At 43.8% G+C, this 21,744-nt stretch overlaps 1 protein-coding gene across 1 annotated transcript in view; it reads left to right on the forward strand.

The window, feature by feature from the left end:
* Positions 1–19,047: 19,047 nt before the first annotated feature.
* The window catches only part of LOC145406292 (3-hydroxyanthranilate 3,4-dioxygenase-like), a 65,344-nt gene continuing 62,647 nt past the window's right edge, over positions 19,048–21,744 (forward strand). The window contains exon 1 of the mRNA XM_080277451.1: positions 19,048–19,245. Within this exon, the coding sequence (XP_080133577.1) occupies positions 19,154–19,245 (92 nt within the window). The 5' untranslated portion in view covers positions 19,048–19,153. The remainder of the gene's footprint in view (positions 19,246–21,744) is intronic.

Raw genomic sequence — 21,744 nt, forward strand, 5'->3', positions numbered from 1 at the left:
TCTGTACTGTCCTCCACATGGCCCCATTGATAGTGATGCTTTAAATTCACTAGTGGAACATCTCCCTGGGAATAAGTTAGTGTTGGGCGATTTTAACGCCCATCACTATCAATGGGGTAGCTTGAGGATTGATGGTCGTGGGGAGCAAGTAGCCGACCTAATACTACAGTCCAACCTCTGTCTTCTGAACGATGGTAGAGCGACTCGTGTAGATGATCGTACTGGTAACTTTTCGGCCATTGACTTATCTTTGGCCTCCCCTGGTATACATCAAGATCTCTCATGGGACCCTTACGACGACTCCTTGGGAAGTGATCATTTACCCATCTGTCTTTCTTATACACGCGACATCATTTCGGACCCTCCACCTCCAAAATTTAACTATAAGAAAGCAGATTGGGGATCCTTCTCAAGGATCGCCAATTTAGATATATCTGGGGAGACCATAGATGTTAAGGTCGAAAATATAACCCAATCCATATTACACGCAGTTGAGACTGCTATTCCCAAGACTTCTACAGTTCATGTGAAGCATAGAGCACATTGGTGGACGCCGGATTGCCGACAAGCATTAAGAAAACTCAATAGGAGATACAGGATTTTTGATAGTCAGCCCACTGAGAAAAATTTTATTGCATACAAACAGGCACGGGCTGAGGCAAGGAGAATAATAAGAAGGGCCAAACGTGACTCCTGGCGGTCCTTTGTGTCCACGGTGACTCGTACAACACCATTACATAAAGTCTGGTCCACCATAAGAATATTAAATAATAAAGGCCCATATTTCCCAGTCACCACCCTTCAGGTTAATAAAAACATCTATGACGAGCCCGTGGACGTTGCTAACATCCTCGCCAGGAGTTTTTCTCATGTAAGTAGCTCAGCCAATTATGACCCGCGTTTCCAACATCATAAACGCATGGCTGAGCTGCAGATATTAGACTTTGCCACAGAAGACGTAAACTCCCCGTACAACCAAGAGTTTACGCTAGATGAACTGCTCCTTGCCCTTAAATCCTGTAAAGACACCAGCCCTGGACCAGACACCATCACGTACGGTATGATCCAGCATCTTAATCAGGACAACCTGATTAAGATGTTAGCATTGTACAATGAGATTTGGGCGTCTCGAACGTTCCCAAACTCATGGCACTTTGCGCACGTCATACCGATACCCAAAGAGGCTGGTCGTCTTATGAATCCCACTTCATTTCGTCCTATTGTGTTGACTTCTTGTCTATGTAAGGTCATGGAACGTATGGTTAACAATAGGCTTCTTTTTGTTTTAGAGTCGAAGAATTTGTTAAATGATCAAAAATGTGGCTTCCGTAAATACAGAAGTTCACTAGATCATTTAATGAATTTGGAGCATTGTATTGTAGAGGCATTTGCCAATAAAGAATTCATGATAGGGGTGTTCTTGGACATCCATAAAGCCTATGACATGACCTGGCGACACGGTATACTAATGAAGCTCTATGCTTATGGTTTAAGAGGAAATTTACCTGTTTTTATTTCAAATTTCTTAAGGGACAGAACTTTCTCTGTCAAATTACCCCGTAACGTAACATCGGATATATTTATCCAGGAAAACGGGGTGCCACAGGGAAGTGTGCTTAGTCCTACTTTATTTAGTATTATGATCAATGATATTCTGTCATCAGCTCCCATCCCGAGGAATCTTAAATACTCGCTCTATGCTGACGATTGTGCAATATGGCACTCTTCCCGTAATGCACAATTTTCAGCTGGGCGGATTCAAGCAGCCCTTGACTCCGTCCACCAATGGGCCTTGCAGTGGGATTTAAGTTTTCCGTACGTAAGTGTGCCGCTATAGTTTTCACTAATCGTAACGTACCTAATTTGTGCTTAACTTTGGATAATCAGGCGGTACCTTTTCAAAATTCTGTAAAATTTTTAGGAATACATTTTGATCGTAAATGAATTTTAAACTTCACGTTAATACTTTGCTTGCTCGTTGTGATAAACCGTTAAATGTCCTCAAGCACCTAGCGGGTACTACCTGGGGTGCCGACAGAAAATCTTTATTAATGGTGTACAAGTCCCTTATTCGATCGAAGCTAGACTATGGCGCACAGGTGCATGGCTCGGCATCCGATGCCACTCTGAAAGGATTGGATGTGTTACAGAATAAATGTTTGCGAATGTGTCTTGGAGCCGTCCGGTGTACCCGTGTGACTCGTATGGAAGTGGAGGCGAATGTGCCTCCCCTCCGTATTCGCCGTGACCACCTGGCCTTGTCCTATGGCATAAGGATGTTAAGGAAAAGTAATATCAGAAATGTGGCCTGTACCCCCCTGCGTCAATACCACCACCTTCTGCGGGGGGTGCGTCGGCCACTTGCCGCTCGCCTCCACTTACTGACTCAGGAGCTTGATGTGGACCCCAGTGACTGTGACAAGTTGGTACTTAAAAATATAGCGCCTTGGGAGCCACCCGGCTTTACAGTCGATGTCACATGGCTCCCAGCACCAAAGGCCAAGGCGCCGGAGGCGGAGGTCCACCACTTGTTTCGTAACATCATTGTTCGTCACTTGGGGTCCCACCACTTGTACACCGACGGCTCCAAGTCGAGTGAATGTGTGGGTGCAAGTGTGTGGTCGACTGAATGTGCCCTCAGGTATCGGTTGCCGACTCATACATCTGTGTTTACTTCAGAACTTTTTGCTATTGACAAAGCCATAGACTATGCTCTCAATTCTAGGCATGACTCATTTGTCATATTTTCAGATTCAAAATCACCCCTTCAGGCAATTGCATCTTGCACTACGGACTCTCATGAGATCCAGGGCCGCATCGTTAATAAGTTGCATTCATGCAACAAGTCATTCACGCTGATCTGGGTGCCTGGTCATTGTCGTATCTACGGCAATGAGCAGGCTGACTTACTTGCAAAGTCGGCTGTAGAGCTCGAGGAGACTTGGGACGTTCCTCGTGATCTACGGTCGAGTCTATCACTTGGAAAGAAATCAATAAATCTTCTGTGGCAAGGTCAGTGGACCAGACTAAATATTCCAACTTGTAAGCCGTACCTGGGCGACTGGGACACTGCCAACCGTCCCAGTCGCCTAGAAGAAAAAGTGTTGGCACGGCTACGGCTTAATGCCACCATTTTAACCCACATTAAACCATATATGGAAAGACGCTTCCCACCGCACTGTGACATCTGTAATGCGGTGTTATCTAACAGTCATATCATCCTGCACTGTCGGCGATTTATTCGTGAACGCGCTTCACTTATGAATTCCTGCGGCGCAGCAGACGTCCCCTTCACCCTTTCCACTATCCTGGGTGATGGGGACATTGTTATGACTGATAAATTGATGGCTTTCTTGAGAGAGACCGGACTGATCAGAGTGATGTGACTTTTTTACTGTGTGGTTATGGTTTTTATGAACAGTAAATATGTATATATTGTAATATTAATTAGGGTTGACAGTTGACATATTATAAATAGTTCCTCCTCCCACCGATCTATTTCTAATATAGATGTCCCCTACATTAAGCCAAGTTCCTCGCCTGACAGTCACCAGCTGATGAGTGCAAGTGTGCAATATAGGAAGGTATTGGACACTTGCAGTCGATGGTAGTCTGCTGGGCGAGGTTCTTCAATTTTTGTACAAATTATGTAAATACATTATATTATCTTGCTTAAGTTATTCTAATTAGGGACGACAGCTGACGTAAATGGAAATGTTCCTGACTCGTCTGGTTCCCTTTCATATATTGATGTCCCCTATATTAGGTTGTGCCTCGACTGACAGTCATCAGGTGATGAGTGCAGGTATGTAATGTAGAAAGGCATTACATATCTGCAGTCGATGGTGTTCTCTTGGTCGAGGCTTTTTGAATAGTAGTGTAGGCCTAGTTATTTGTCTCTTAGGATTTAGTATAGGTTAGCGATTTGTCTGTTAGGTGGTTAGTTTTAGGGTCTTTAAATTAGGTATTTTATTTATAAGTAATATAAGGTTAAAAATATAAAAAATAAATAAAAATAATAAAAATAAAACTACAAAAGAATAATAAAATAAAAATTATTATATATATATATATATGTACGTGTGCATGAAAGTGTGTATGTTCATATGCATGGATGTGTATGTATGTATGTATGTATATATATATGTTTGTATATATATGTATATATGTGTCAATATATATACATATATATATCTGCCTTAATGACCAGAGGCTCCGGCCTCAATGGTCGATAGGCACAAAAAAAAAATAATAATTAAAAAAAAAAATAATAAAACGTATGTGAGGCAGCATTGTTCCGCCGGCTACCAAGTTAACAAGGAAATTTACCCTTGCCATGTGTACTGTATTATAACTCATTCATTATCAGATCGTTTACTGCACAAAAACTTTACCAGGCTTACGAATTAACGCCTTATCCTATACAGTACAAGAAAAATGGTAATAACACCTATACTCAAATTATACAGCAACTAGATGGCTGGAGACTTCCTGAGCACTCACAATAATAATACACTATACAGGGGAGGACAGAGATGTGAACAAAATGAGGAGTAGATCTAAGCGGCAACTAATGCAGAGACTGAGCTCATTATATAGGGGGTCGGCAGAGCTTGATTCAACTTGCAAGAAGCACGCGGAAATGAAGGCACAGGGGACAAAGAGTTGACAGTCCTGTTCTGAACAACAGAAAGAACGACTTACTCTACTATAAGGGGGAGAAGGGGGGAGTGAAGTAGAACACGCAAGCCTGGTCACTATGGAGGCCACGTGGGGAATCGTGATCAAACATGCAGCATACTGTACATTAGGATCATACAAAGGATGATGAAATCATAGGCTATGTAACACTATATATATATATATATATATATATATATATATATATATATATATATATATATATATATATATATATATATATATATATATATATATCTATATATATATATATATATATATATATATATATATATATATATATATATATATATATATGTATATTTTATATATATATAATATATATATATATATATATGGAGCCTGTGTGGTTCAGTGGTAGAGTGTGCGTTTCGTACACAGGTGAACCAGGGTTCGCGATCCGCCAGGGTAGGCTAATAAACTTTGGGAGTGTTCACCCGGCCACGTACTACATTGGACACAAGGGGTGCTGTGGTTGAACCAGTGTCGCTTACTATAAAGTATGCTTGCACCCAGTCGGCTTGCACGGGCCGATTACACTTGGTTCACAGACTACACACACATCCAAAGCCACTCCAACACTACAATTACACTTCCAAGCACTTCTCACCCTACATACAATCTCTGCCAGACAGCCTAAGCCACTTGGTAGAGATACAATGGCTGTATCGTCCCGACTTCGGTCGGGATAGGCCTGTCCTGCAGTGGATACTCAAACGGCTGATGATGATATATATATATATATATATATATATATATATATATGTGTGTGTGTGTGTGTGTGTGTGTGTGTGTGTGGTAGGTGGGGGCGCCCATCATCCACCGACTTAGTGTAGTGCTATTCTGTTTTAGGATAGCTCTACATTGAGTGGCATGCCAAATGATTTCCTGTAAACCAGGGAACCATTTACAACGCTGAATGGTAAGCTTATAACCAACTGACACGTGTTCCCTACGTGACAGCAAGTGGGTTGGCGGAGGGTTAGTGCCCCTTCCCGCGAAACAACTAACTAAAAATACGAACAAGAAGCCTCAGACCAGGACTGATCAAAAGATGACAACTAAGGACCGAACAAAGGACATGATACGGATGGCGACGTGGAATGCAAGGGGTGCAAATGATGAGGTGAAAGAGAAAGTGATTGTCCAAATGCTTGAAGGTGCGAAAGTGAATGTATGTGGATTAACTGAAACTAAATGGGGAGGTATGAGTGTGAGAGAATGGGAGTATGGATTGAGGATATGTGCGGGAGTAGGTGAGAATGAGAGGGCAAAAGGAGGAGTGTGTATTGTTGTGAGTAACAGATGGAAGGAGAATATAAAAGAGTATGGATCAGTTGGCTCAAGGATTGTGTGGGTAAGATTGAATGTTGGACTATAAATGTGGGCGATTGCGTGCGTGTATGCACGAACGCAATATCGTGCAAGCAGAGTGAGAGAAGAGTTCTGGACAAATGTGGAAACATGCCTGGAAAAGTTTGAAAAGAATGAGTGAGTGTTTTTGATTGGTGATATGAATGGTAAAGCAGGGAATGTGAAGGTGGATGGAGTAGTTGGTGAGTGAGGTGTGCCTGTTGATATTGAAGAGAATGGCAGTGCTTTAGTGGACATTTGTGCCAGGAGGGGGTTGGGGGGTTGGTGATAGCCAATACCCTCTTCAGGCACAAAGTGATACACTGGTAAACATGGCGAGTAACGAGAAGGGTGGGTGGTGAACTGAATGAAAGGAGGGCAATGAATGATTATGTGTATGTGGATGAAAGGATGCGAACTTGTGTAATGGATGCAAGAGCATATAGAGGTTGGGGGAGTGGACTTTCTGACCACCACCTGATGGTGGTCAGAATCAAGGTCCAAGGAAAATGGAGAAACAGAAGAAGGGAAGGAAAGGAGGAAGGAGTAGTTGCAATGAGAGTGGAAAGGTTACAAGAGGATGAGAAAAAGGCAGGATGTATGACAGAAGTGGAGGAACGATTGGGTAAATATGAAATGGAGCAGATGGTGGATGTGGAAGGTGTGTGCAAGATATTCACCGAAGAAATATGTGCAGCATGTGAGGCGGTGTGTGGGGTGAAGAGAAGAAGAAAGCGGGTGCAAGGAACAACATGGTGAAATGAAGAGGTGAGGCAGGCTGTGGCACAAAAGAAGAAAGCATATAATGAATGGATGAGAAATAGAGGCGTGGAAGAAGTTGAGAGACGGAAGAGAGTTATATGTAGAAAGGAAGAGAGAGTAAGAAGAGAGTGGACGAAGAATTTGGAAGGAATTTTTGTGCAAAGGAGAGGGAATGTAAGAAAATGTTCTGGAAAGAGGTAATGAGAATTAGACAGGGTGGCAGTGAAGTTAGTCAGGGAGTGAAAGATAAAAATGGTAGATTACTAGTGGAGATGGGAGAAAAAGTGAGCAGATGGAGAGAACACTTTAAGGAGAATGAAAGTAATGTGAGTATAAGTGGCTAGGGAATGGCTGGGAGAAGGAGGGAGGTGAGAAGGCAGGAAGAAATCAGTAGGATGGAAGTTGGGGAAGGAATGAAATCAAAATGGGGAAAGCCCCAGGAATTGATGGAGTGTGTGGTGAAATGCTGAAGCATGGGGGAGAGATAGTAGTAGAATGGGTGTGGAAGATGTGCAGATTGGCCAGGGAGGAAGGTAGAGTCCCAGAGGATTGGAAGTCAGTTCTAATTATTCCCTTGTACAAAGGAAAAGGGGAAAAAGAAGTGTGTGGTAATCATAGGGGCATTTGTCTTCTTAATATAATAGAAAAAGTATATGAGAGGATACTTATTGGCAGAGTTAGGGAAATAACAGAGGAATTAGTTGGAGAAGAACAGGGAAGTTTTAGGAAGGGAAGAGGTTGTGTAGATCAGATATTCATTCTTCGATCTTTAGTGGAAAAGAATTTAGAGGAGGGAAAGAAATTGTATGCGGCCTTCAAGGATTTAGAGAAAGCCTATGACAGGGTGGATAGACAAGGATTGTAGAAAGTATTAAGAATATATGGAGTAGATGGGAAGTTCTTGAATGCTGTAAAGAGAATGTATGAGGGTGCTGCGGCTGCAGTGCGTGTGGAAAGTGAACTGAGTGAATTTTTCTATCTGAAGGTTAGGTTGAAACAGGGATCTGTCATGTCTCCATGGTTGTTCAATCTGAATATGGATGGGGTTATAAAAGAGACACAAGGTAGGGCAGTGGATGTTGGAGTGGCCCTAATGAGAGAGGGAGGGCAGTGTTTGGAAACTCCCTGTACTGTTGTTTGCAGATATTACTGTGTTGTTAAGTGAAGACGAAGGAGAGCTGCAAGGCTTAGTGGATGAGTTTGGGAGAGTGTGTAAGAAACGGAATCTAAAGGTGAATGTAGGGAAGAGTAAAGTTATGGTCTTCGAGAGAAGTGAAGTCAGTGAATGCACAGTGAGGTTGGATGAGGAGGAAATGGAAAATGTGAGTACGTTTAAGTACTTGGGTAGTGTAATGAGTAAGGATGGAAGTTTGGCGGGTGAAGTGCTTGAAAGAGTACAACAAGGAAGAAAGGTTGCTGGTTCCTTGAAAGCAGTGATAAGAAACTGGGAAGTGAACATGGAAGTGAAAGAGTTACTACATGACAGAATTTTGATACAAACTGCAACGCATGGAAGTGAAGCTTAGACGTTGCTGGAGGGACAGAAGTCAAGAGTGAGAGCAGTGGAAATGAGTTATTTGAGAGGACCATGTGGAGTCACGTGGAGAGACAGACTGTCAAATGAGGATGTGAAGGAGAGTTGTGGTGTGGATATGGATGTGATAGGAAGCGTTAGGAGAAACACACTGATGTGGTTTGGCCATGTGGAGAGGATGGAGAGTGAGAGACTGACGAGGAGAATGTATGTGAGTGAGGTGGAGGGGGAGAGAAGGAGGGGGAGGCCAAGGATGAGATGGAGGGATGGAGTGGAGAGGTATATGAGAGAGAGGGGTGTAAGCTGGGAGCAGGGCAGTGAAATGGCGTGGGACAGGGCGACGTGGAGGCGATTTGTTTGTGGCCACCCCGTATGGGATTGAGGCGTCTGGCAATAGATACATAGGTATATATCAGTAATGGATACATCCTTAGGGATGCGGAGGCGAATAAGAAACAGAAGAACCAGTACAGTGTGCAGCATGTTTATTGCAAAGTTTCGAAGATGACACTCTTCATCATCAGGCAATCTAAAATCAAACAAAGCAATAAATATTTTTAGCAAACATAGCACAAGTACAAGGCTAAAAACTCAGCAAAATTCGACATAAAATCAATGGAAACATGCATGAAGAAGAAACAGCAACAGGAAAATTACAAGAAAGAAGAAATACAGCTACAACAGAGCATTAAAAACACAATAGTTCAATTGATATCTCGTTATTAACAAGGGAGGGTTTATATTTAAGTGTTAACAAAGACTCCCTGATAAATAACTCCCTCTCCGAGGCTCTTGACGATAGAACCGTAAGTAAATTTAGACGGATGGGATGATCTTCCTGGAGTGCATGTTGCCGAATGGCGCTAAAAGAGGGATTATGGAATGGTCTGCTAGTTCGGATCGATCTTCCCAGGTGTTCAAAGATCCTGACCCTGAGTTGGCGCTTTGTTTTGCCAATATACACTGCATTACAGCAGTGACACTCGTATTGATATACTACAGAGGCCTGCAGCTCATTAGGGGCCAGATCCTTGAACCTGAAAAGACTCCGAACTGTTCGACCAGCTTTAAACACTACCCTTATGTTGAGGATAAAATTCCTTTAGCAATTTAACTGATCTGTTTTGTAGAGCAAAACTGCGCCTACCTGCAAACAGGAGATCGAGAAAAGTAAATATCGTTTTTCTTGACCATAATTTTTTGTGGTTTAGGATTTAAAATTCTGCCCAAAGCTTGTCCTACATATGAATCTGTGAAACGGAATGGAAAGCCATTGCGAAATAAAATATCCCCGAGGAATTGAATTTCCAAGTGAAAATCAAGATAGTTACTGCTGATATGGTAGGCCCGGTGAACTAATGTAGCAACTAGGTTCCTCTTAAAATCAGTAAGTGTGAGAAGAAAACTTTGTCATGAGTTCAGTTAATATGCCCGCCTCCACCGCCAGACCCCCCACCCTGCTACGGAGCCGCAGCCCCATCCCCACCCCAGGAGGACACCACGGCGGGCCAGGTGAGTGCGGGACTGGCCCAGAGCAAGACAGGCGCCGGGGCGCCCCTACCTTGTGTCCCTCTTCTACTCAACCGACCCAACTGCGACTTCGCAGGAGTGCGACACTACTTCTCAGCCGGAGCAGCCCTCACCAGGATCGGGGTGGGACTACTCCAGATACAGTCCCAGGCAACGCCGTGGTAACGGCCACTGTACGTACTGGGGAGGGAACGGCCACTGTACGTCCCTCAGTTTCTTCCCCCTGCAGCTCTGCTGTAACGGCCACTGTACGTACCAGGGAAGGAACGGCCACTGTACGTCCTTCTGCTGCAGCCGCATCTGGAGACTGCCTCGGTGTCCTGCAAAGGCAGGAGGAGTGGAGCCGCGACGACGGCCACTGTACGCATTGGGGAGGGAATGGCCACTGTACATCCCTCATCCACCTCCTCCTCCTCCTCCTACGGTAGTAGCCTCGCAGTAACGGCCACTGTACGTACAGGGGAGGGAACGGCCACTGTACGTCCCTCAGCTACTTCTTGTTGGGCAGGCAGACCCGCGCAACGGCCACTGTACGTGCCAGAGAGGGAACGGCCATTGTACGTCCCTCATCTGCCTCTTCCTCCTTCAGAAGCAGCCCCGTGGTAACGGCCACTGTATGTACCAGGGAGGGAACGGCCACTGTATGTCCATCAGCTACTTCTCATTGGGCAGGCAGACCCGCAGCAACGGCCACTGTATGTGCCGGGGAGGGAACGGCCACTGTACATCCCTCACCTGCCTCTTCCTCCTTCGGGAACAGCGATGCGGTGATGGCCACTGTACGTACTGGGGAAGGAATGGCCATTGTACGTCCTTCTGCTGCTGCCCTTAGAGACTGTGGAACCGCAACAACGGCCACTGTATGCGTTGGGGAAGGGACGGCCACTGTACGCCCTTCGTCTGCAGTCTTGAGGGTTCTCCCGGAGAGGAAGGCCCCTTGCACGGCAGACTCACTACCTCTCGGCTGTGTAGGACGCCCTTCTCTCCCTCCCTCCAGGTGTGGTTCCCTGGAGGTGCTGCCGTTCCAGGAGTGGTGGCGAGGTCCTGTCCCTGAAGGCCGGGTTCCTGCCCTACGGCCTGTCCCTGGACAATGCTGGCCCCTGACGGACGCCCCGCAGGAGAGGTGCCGCAGCCAGCCCCTGATGGTGCCCCACCCTGTAGGCGACCGCAGCACCAGGCCTCCCAGGCCCAGCCTGAGGACCCCAAGGCAGAACTGCTCATGCCACGCTTCCCGTCGGCCCTCCACCCGGAGTAAGAAGTGGAAGGCCTGACTCCTGACGCTGTTTGGCCCCAGGCCTGAGGGCCACTTACCAGGTCGAGGCCCCCAGACGGAAGGGCCTCCCTGTACCCCAGACCGGACACGCGCCCGGGCGGTGACGCCCCCAAGAGCTGTACCGTGCCTTCTACAGGAGAGCTCTCCTGAGGGGCGCCCTCCCACTCCCGGGCACCACCTCTGTTGACCCCAGGCATCAGCACTCCAGTGATGACACCTTCCACCTCCAGCGTCGCATCAAAGACTCAGAGAAAGTGACAGTTGGTGAATGTGAACAGTAAGACAGAAACAATACGCCAGAAAGTGACGGTCAGTGAACTGAACAGTAAGCCAGAAACAATACACTAGAAGGTAATGGTCAGTGAATGTGAACAGTGATACAGAAGTAATATACCAAGATTCCGATCCCAACTTACCCAAGGTACTGTGTTTATACCTAATCCCTTCGGAACCAAGGAAATGTATTAGTGACGGCCCGAGACTAACCAAGAACAGTCCATAAAGACAGAACGTGTGAACAGTGTCGCCGCGGCTAAGTGACATTACCTCGCGCCGTGACTAAGTTACATACATTGCGCCTATGTGATATGTATGCTAGTACTGATTAAACTGGCACGTCACTCCATCCTTATGTAGCGTACCCTGACGTGTGTATTAAATGGTAATTGTGCATTACCTCTAACACCTATATTGTGTCCTTGTGACCTGTCATATATATGTATATTGAAGAAGTTATACACCGGCCCCGACATCAATACGTTACTTATGGACACATTGTACCAATAGTAGTAACTCTGTCACTTTGCCCCTTCCATATTCGTATATCTTTGTTTAAGTATTGTAAGGAGTTTGGATTAAGACAATAGATGTGTTAAGGTATACTGCCGAGTTTTCATGCCCTGTTCCTTTTTGAGTGTTCTACTTCCGGTCTAGAAAGATGACCCCGCTCAGTCGCTGGTGTCTTTAGGACTAGAGGTCGGACTAGAAACACTCGGCATAACACCAGTAAATGCAGACTTCCTATATACTGAGGTAGAGAGGTAAATAAAAAAACTATTCTTCCTTGATATTTTAGTTACCCATTCAGGTAATTTATTTTCTACATTGCATTATGCCACTAAGGGAAGAGCGGTGTTGGTCACCCCCGCGTTAATCTGGGACTTGAGTAGCCTAGCTCCGGGCCCCTACGCCCCAATATAAATGCACGTGTGAAGCTGTAAAAACAAATAATCAATGCTGCGAGTTAAGTGAAGAAGCATGTATGTACTAGACACTATTGGCCGGTCTGCACACACCCGACACAAGCGGTAGGTCGTACCACAGGGTACACCCATGAGCAAAAGTTCGCCGACAGTCTCTGCCAGGCATTTATTTCCAAACATAGCCCTTAAGGGGGTTTTACACGGTCAAACGTGTTGGCCAACATGTTTGACCGTGTAAAAACCCCTATACAGGGCGCAGCGCTCGTCCAACATGGTAAGGGAGAAAGGAGGAGAAGGAGAGGGGGAGGGGGAGGGAGGCAACGAGACGGGGGGAAGAGGGCGGCAACAAGACAGGGGAACAGGAGAGACTGACGATGATAGATAACACATATTAGGTCGTTTATTATTACAGTTTATTATTATTATTATTATTATTATTATTATTATTTATGAGAAGAACGAAGGACGTAATCCAGCTTTAGCCCTTAGAAAACTGCTGATATCTTTTGTAATTTTTCTAATTCTATACAGTTTTTCTTGTGTGACGGAAGCACTAGTGATGTCTAAAGACAAAAGGTTTGATAAAGTCCAGTAACCCATAAACAACGGTTTGAATTTGATCCAGATAATCAAAGAGGCCACAAGAATATCCCCATCGTCTAAAGATTAAGGAAGTAAGAAATTAATTTAATCGTGTCAGGTAATGTGAAGGTAGACAGCGAGGTTGAAGACGTAAACTGAGACACAGAGAGAGAGAGAGGAGGGGGGGGGGACAAAACTCTAGCAAGTGAAACCCGTAAAGGACAATGCCTACTGTAGTTTGGTCGTATTTGGGAATCATATAATTACATACTTCAGAAATGTACCACTCCGACAGAAAGGGACTAACTGATCACTTCGCAGCATGGCAACGCCATTGGTCGAAAAGGGATGGTATATATCAGTGGTTCCCAAACTTTTTCTGGTCGTTACCCACTTTTCATACATGATCCTTGTCCATGGCCCCCCTTCCCCAACCATAACCCATGACTACAGTGACTGTCTACACTACAGTCCTACACTCATCATGTCCATATAAAAATCACTCTAGCAAATCCTGTAATTTTATTGATTCCATTTGTTATTTTCTCTTTTGTTAAGTATTAATAAAGAAATGTGTATTTGGCTTAGCTGAATCTTATTTTATTATTGAAATGGTACTAAAGGAAAAATAAAATGTACATTTAAAAAATCCATACTTAGAGTAATTAAAAATTGCATTATTGCGAAAAGCTGATTCAGCAATAAAAAAAAAAAAAATTAACTGGCAGCAAGGCATTGCACAAACCTGTACTGAACCTGTGTAAGTTCTCTCCACTGACTACCTACTCGCTAAACTCCTTCGGTTCAGGTTATGGCCCCCTACATTCTGATACATGGCCCCCAAGGGGGCCATGGCCCCCAGTTTGGGAACCACTGGTATATACAGTATATGTGTAACATCAGTAATGTAAAAATGCACCGCTGACCCTGCCTTTTCGTCATCTAAATAATAAGGATTATTATGTTCAATACTTTGTAAATTAATTTTCATAACAGTGTATTTATTAGTTTCATATCTGAAGTATGTAATTATATGATTCACAAATACTTACCACCAAACTAGGCATTGCCCTTTGCGTATTTAGCTTGCCAACTCCTTCTCTCTCTCTCTCTCTCTCTCTCTCTCTCTCTCTCTCTCTCTCTGTTTACGTCCTTCAACCTCGTTGTCTACCTTCACATTACCTGACACGATTAAATTAATTTCTTACTTCCTTAACCTTTAGACGATGGGGATATTCTTGTGGCCTCAGATTATCTGGATCAAATTCAAACCGTTGTTTATGGGTTGCTGGTCTTTGTCAAACCTTTAGCCTTTAGACATCACTAGTGCTTCCGTCACACAAGAAAAATTGTATAGAATTAGAAAAATTACAAAAGATGTCAGCCGTTTTCTAAGGGCTAACGCTGGATTACGTCCTTCGTTCTTCTCTCATACATAATGATAATAATAATAAAACACCCAATATGTGTTATCTACCATCGTCACAATCTCTCCTCTTGCCCTGTCTTGTTGCCTCGCTCTCCCTCCCCCTCTCCTTCTCCCTTACTATGTCGGACGAGCGCTGCGCCGTCTATGGGCTATGTTTGGAAACATGCCTGGCAGAGACTGCCGGCGAACTTTCCCTCGTGCGTGTACTGTACATTATAATTTAAAGGTGTGTTTTACGAATCCTAAAGGGTAACATTTGTAGGTCGAGAAGTGCCACACTAAAATAAGCGAAGATTTCACCGTCATGAAGTTGATAATGATGAATATTTTAAAGGTTAACCCATCAGCCTGGTCGAATCCACTACACGGAGAGACAGTCCAACACAGCTATTTGAATAATGATCGGTTGTCTACTCTGATTCCTCCGTATCACACACACACACACACACTCACACACACACACACACATATTGCCCCTAAACGATTTTGATATAATGTACCGTCATGATTCGTCGTTTAACTATGATGAACTTTGTTATATTTTTTATCATTTTTATACACTAAACTATGCTCAGTTCTTTCGAGTTACCGAACTCCGTGGCAATAAAATGAAAAGATGACAGAGTATATATATATATATATATATATATATATATATATATATATATATATATATATATATATAAATAACACCAAATTATGGCGCCTGTTGGTTTAGCAGATAACTAAGGCACTTCAATCGGAATGAGCCGGTGCAGGTTTATATCCAAGGAGTGGTTGGAGTTTACTGCTCACGTAATGCACTAAGGGATGAGTGATCCTGGTCACTCATATTAAATGTCAGGACCAGCTTGCCTAGCCCCGGGCTCCTACGCTTCTCATGGGGCAACATAGGATTTGATGAGACGGATATATATATATATATATATATATATATATATATATATATATATATATATATATATACACACACACACACAAACAGTTTGCATCATTAAGTGGAATCTGACAGTGATACGTGGCACTCACTCATGATGATCTTTAATGAATTTTTTTTTTTTTTTTAATGTTAGGAAGAAGGAACCAAAGGCCACGAGCTCGCAATAACTGTTCCTTCCAAGAGAAAAACAAAATACAAGAGAGAGCCAAATTCAAGATCCGATCATTTCGAGATGCCTGGACACACTGCGTTTGAAAGACTGGAGATCATAGCTAGCGGGAAATACAGACAGAGGGAGACAGTTCCAGAGTTGACCTGTTGCATAAATGAAGGACTGGGAGTAACGGTCAACTCTTGTATTAGCGAGCTGGACAGAAAAGGGACGAGTTTGCTGCTAGGCGGGCGCTACGCGCCCGTCGTAGTGGTGGAAGAATGCAAGCAGACAGTTCAGAGGAGCAGTGACCATTGAAGTAGCGATAGAAAAGAACAGAGATGCAACAGTGCGGCGAAGAGACAGAGGTTGAAGGGAGCCAGTAAGAGGAGGAGAGTTATTGAGACGAGAAGCCCCTGACTCGACCCTATTCAGAACAGCTGTATGTGGGGGGCAGGAGATTTAATGAGACGAAAAGCCTCTGACTTAACCCAATTGAGAAGAGCTGTATGTGCGGAGCCTCCCCACACATAAGAGTTGTACTCTACATAGGGGTGGATAAAACCCGTGTATAGAGTCGACAACTGTGCAGGGGTAAAGAAGGAACGGAGTCGGCTTAGCACATCCAATCTCTTGGAAGCAGATTTTACAAGAGATATATTAAGATCTTTCCAAGATAAGTCCCAAGTGAATGAAACCGCAAGCATGTTCAAGGATGATGCAGGATTAAGCTGATTATTATTAAACATTAGTCGGTACAACTGTGGAAGATTTTGTCAGGTTGATATGTGTAAGAACTGAGTTTTGATGCATTAAAAACAAGATTATTTTTTACCCCAGTCAGAGATACGAGTCAAGTCAGGCGTGGCATAGTCTCATCCCATGTTTTTTGAAGTAACTGCTGAGATGGACGTTGCGGAAACCGAATAGAAACGTGTAGGGTGAAGTCATCAGCGTACGAGTGGATAGGGTTAGATGTACAGCTTAGAAGGTGACTGATAAATAAAAAGAAGAGAGTTGGTGATACGACAGAGCCCTGAGGAACACCACTGTTGATAGATCTAGGAGAAGAACAATGGCCGTCTACAACAGCAGCTATAGAACAACCAGAAAGGAAGCTATAGATGAAGGTACAGATAGAAGGATAGAAACCGTAAGAGGACAGTTTGGAAATTAAAGATTTATGCCAGACTCGATCGAAAGCCTTTGAGAAGTCAAGTGCAATGGCAAAGCTTTCGCCAAACCCCCGACAGGAGGATAACCATGAGTCTGAAAGGTAGGTGAGAAGATCGCCAGTGGAGCGTCCCTGACAGAACCCATACTGACGATCAGAAAGAAGGTTGTGATAGGAAAGATGCTTTAAAATTTTTCTATTAAGAATTGACTCAAAAACTTTTGAGATACAGGATGTTAAAGCAATTGGACGATAGTTAGAGGGTTGGGAATGGTCACCCTTCTTTGGGGCTGGCTGAGTGAGGGCAAACCTCCAGCAAGAAGGAAAGGTACAAGTTGATAGACAAAGGCAACAGAGTTTACCTAGGCAGGGTGTAAGCACAGAAGCTTAGTTCTTGAGAACAACAGGAGGGACTCCATCAAGCTCTATGCCTGGTTAGTAATGAGGCCAGTGATGGCAGAAAATACATCAGCTGAAGAAATTTTAATGTCAGCCATTAGAAAGTCAGAGGGGGGAAGTGATGGAGGAACAGCACTGGAATTGTCTAAGGCGGAATTGGAGGAGAAAGTCTGAGCGAAGAGATCTGCTTTATCAGAAGAAGAAATAGCTAAAGATCATTAGAGTAGAAAAGAGGAGGGAAGGATGATGGGGCAAAGTTGTTAGAAAGGTTTTGGGCAAGGTGCCAGAAGGAGCGAGAAGAATTCGAGTTGGAGAGTTGAGAGCATTTAGTATGGATGAAATTATTTTTTAGCAGAGCGAAGAAAAGACTTAGCACGATTCTCGGCAGAAACGTAAAAAAGATGTGATTCAGAGGTGGGTTGGCTCCAGTACCTTTCATAGGTCCTCTCCTTGTTGCGGACAACATTAGAACAAGCGTCATTAAACCAAGGATTTCTTGCATTAGTCAAAGGGTATGAGAAAGGAATGTATGCTTTCATGCCCAAGAGAATAACCTCTGTAATGTGCAAGGCACACTCAGATGGCTCCCGGCCATGGAAGCAATAATCATTCCATGGAAAATCAAAGAAGTACTGCCGGAGGGCCTCCCCATCTGCAGCTCCAGAGTGCCACAGATGACATATCTTTGGAGAGTCCACAGGCTGTACCGGAGCGATAGGACAGGTTGTGATTGGAGGAGCCCAGTGGAGAGAAAAGATTAACAGTGTAAGCTGAAGGATTAGTTGTAAGGAAGGGGTCAAGTATGTTGGAGCTCTCTTCATATATATTTAGTCAGAGAATATATTTAGTCAGAGAATGACAGGAACACCAAAGCCAGAGCGTAGAGAATTCAGAAGAATCGAGTTCAGGAACACGAGAGCAAGATAAGTCGTTGCGTGTATATACTGCACACAATAGCCACCTTTGGCTTTGAAATGAGTATAGAGAAAGTAGGAGGATACAGAAAAGGGTTTGCCGTCAGTTGCCTCAGACAGCTAAGTCTCAGTTAGGAAAAGAAGGTGAAGTTTAGAAGAGGAGAGGTGGTGCCCAACAGAGCGAAAGTTAGAGGAAAAGCCGTGAATGCTGCAGAAATGAAGAACTGAATCAGACGGTGGTTCCAGGCAGGTCGAGTCGTCACCGGGAGAGGGGCGGAAGGTGGGGGCATTTATGACCCCCCCCCCCGGGTTGCGATAAGCATGTCGTCAGTACTGGCAAGTAATGAGTTCATATTTTTCCCTCTAAATAATGTCGCGGAGGCGGGGGCCGAGTTATTGGAGAGACGACGAGGCAGTGGGATTAAAGCAGACTTTACTGATCTACCAGAATACCCGCCGACATGTAAAAACACCCCCGCTAATACCAATACACCATTCCTGCATGAAACAGCTCTAGCATGTATTCAGTATGGACGGCGGATGATAGCGCCGAAGTGGTGTCATGTGGAGGTGTGTAGTATACGTAGGAGGACTACTTGGCCCAGGGAAGGGACTGTGAATTCATTACTTAGTCGGACACACACCAAAAAAAAAAAAAAATCATACCCGCAGGGGAGGCAGGTCTGCAACTGGATGTAGTGGCTGGTTTGTGTGACCTTCATACGCGGCACCTCCCAACACCCGTACTTATAACCACTACGGCCTCCACGCTGCTTTACAGTGTGACTTTAACTGTTTGTAATCTTTATACCGGTCTAAATAACTGTTTGTAATCTTTATACCGGTCTAAACCTGCCTAAAAGTTATTCGTATATGACAGTGCGTGTGGAGGAGACAGTGACGGTCAGAGCAGGTTATGCAAGTGTACACTGGGGGAAAGATGTGCGAGTGTGGCGATTAAACCAGCTACTGAGCTTAGTACTAGTCAGACTGTCGGACTGTGCGGAGTGGCGCCACTCAGTTCTCAAGGCTTTACCACATCTTCATACTTTGCTGCAAGAAGTGTACGTTATTTCGTCCGTTTTCAAAAACTAGAGGTGTCCAGAAGCATGCCTATCCATATACTTTCATTGTAGGACTGTATAATGTATAACTGATAATTCTAACGGTGTCATAATAAATAATTGTGATCACAGTTGCAGAGCAGTGATGGCTCCTGGCTCACACATCCACTACACCATCCCTGCGTGGATCGAGCAGAACAGGAAGTATTTCCTGCCACCAGTCTGCAACAAGATGATGTAAGTCACACTCCAAACATCTTCGTTCATTTTCACTACACACTGAAAGCAATTATTTTGTGTGGGTCCTTAGCACAGTGGCCAATTTTGATATATATATATATATATGAGAGAGAGAGAGAGAGCTACGCAGTGTTTTGTAAGCGAGAACTATACTGATATTCATGACTTTGGCATTAGTTTTATGAAAATGTTTCAAACACTTCTTAACAGGCCTGCTTGGTAAGCTAGACAAAATTCCTCTTCTTATCCCGGTGCGTAAAGGTCTAACCATAATGTTGTAATCTTATCGCCACACTCATGAGCTAGTTGTAAAATGTGATAATACTGTGTTCAGATAATCTGCCACACCCGTGCCGCCAATCATATGTAAAAGCCATGTGCTGTTACAAAACGCGTTATTATTCCATTAGTACCCAGGGTTCCTGTGAGGGGGATTTTGCTAAAAGGGTACTTTGTGTACATAATGTATGCAAAGTACCCGACAAGCTGTGGAATGTATAGTACATCCCTCAGCCTGTCGGCTCACAGTCGCGAGACTCAGGTGCGTATTTGTTCATTCCCCCCGTGCTTTACTCTTGAAAATGTAAAATTCCGATCTCTTTCCTCGTTTGAGAATATTGGAAGCTAGTGAGTTAACAAGCCTCCTGACGCGACCTTGAGACTGCCTTGTGGTTTGTGCGTCTCTCTCTCTCTCTCTCTCTCTCTCTCTCTCTCTCTCTCTCAGATTAATACCTTCTCATCGACTTTGAATTTTACATTATTTACCCCTTTCAGTCCAAGTTTTTTTTTTTTTTTCTGCCGTCAGACTATTATTCATTTTGGATGAGTCTAACTTGACTCAGATTTTAGTCCTTTTGCGGCCTATCTCAGCGCAGTGGCAGAAAAAGATAGTGCCACAGCTCTTACGTCCTTTCCATAGCGCTTCCTCGTGACTATATAGCATCATATTGTAGTAGTAATCTCGTATTTCAACTCGACGGTCAAGGTGAAGAGATGACAATTTTAGGACAAGTTAGAATAAAAAAGGTATAGTGAAAGCGTTCATGATGGCCGTTACTAATCCATCCTGTTTAGAAATTAGTAAAATCGCCTGGATACGGCAGGGTAAGGTAAAAACACACACACACACACACACACACACACACACACTTTTATGTACTTACCGGTATCTCGAGATATTTCTTGTGTATTTACAGTACATATGTTTTACATCTCAGCTGGTATGGTGGCAAGGGCGCAGTTTCTGCATGTTTTATTAATGCAGTCATCATCAAGATCATCATCATCATCATCATCCAACTATTGTAAATGGATAGGATCCAGAATCAGGAAATGGGAAACGTAAATTAGGATGATCATTTGTGAGCAACAAAATGTCAGTCTCCATCTGAGTGTGTGTGGGGGGGGGAGGGAGAGGAAGAGGATGTATGCTACATACAGCACTTCCAGAGTCAGTGGCTTTTCTTCTCGTCACCTCCCTTCCTCTCGCCGACTCACTTCAGCCTCTGCCTTTCTTCGCTATGGTGCTGCATCTTTCTCCTTTGTACCGCTGTTTTTCGGACAACTTTTCTCCTTAATTACCTCTCCGGACAGGTATTGTGTCTGGTCGAGTTTGTTTGTATGTTTCTTTCTTTCTTTGTTAGCATCGTTACGGAAAAACAGCTGAGCAAAATTATATGAAACTCTCAGGATATGTGGGCACTGGTTCCCAAGGAAAATGATTAAATTTTGAAGATAATCGAGTGACCCTGAAAGGTCAAAATCAAGGTCACGGATTTCCAGGGGGCTATAACTTGAAACTGGTTGAAGATAGAGATATATACTGTTATGAACATACAGGAGTTCGTAAAACGGGCTTTAATTTGGCACCACGACCTTTGACCTTGAGCGACCTTGAAAGGTCAAGCTCAAGGTCACGGATATTCAGAGGCCTATAACTCAAAACTGGATGAAGAGAGATATTTACTATTATCAACATCTAGGTTCTATTATCAACATCTAGGAAGTTCCATAAAGGTTTTTAATTGGTACCATTAGCTTTGACCGTAAGTGACCTTGAAAAGCCAAACTCAGTGTCAAGGATATTCAAGGAGCTATAACTCGAGACTCGAAGGTAGATATTTAGTGTCATCAAGATATAGGAAGTCTCATGGGCTTTTTTTTGGCATCATGACCTCTGACCTTCAGTGAATTTGAAAGGTCAAATGCAAGATCGCAGATTTTCAGAGGGCTTAAAAACATTTGCTCTACTACCTTAGACTACTTGTGTACTGTACTGACACTAAATGGCAGTATCGATTCAGTATTAAACGCAATAAAACAACTACTGTTGGGAGAGCTTTGTTGTGCTTGGCACCACTTATTCTTTTCTTGCAGGCTTTCTCCACTAAAGCGAGCATGCAGCACATGTTTAACTACACAGTTTCATTGTTTTTCTGTTCATCTGTATGATGCAAATAGTTAATCGATACACTCAAGCTTTCTTTTATGCAGCTG

Source organism: Coenobita brevimanus, chromosome 70 (genome assembly GCF_032717465.1).
Source record: "Coenobita brevimanus isolate Jiangsu-jjx chromosome 70, ASM3271746v2, whole genome shotgun sequence".
Taxonomy (NCBI): Eukaryota; Metazoa; Arthropoda; class Malacostraca; order Decapoda; family Coenobitidae; genus Coenobita; species Coenobita brevimanus.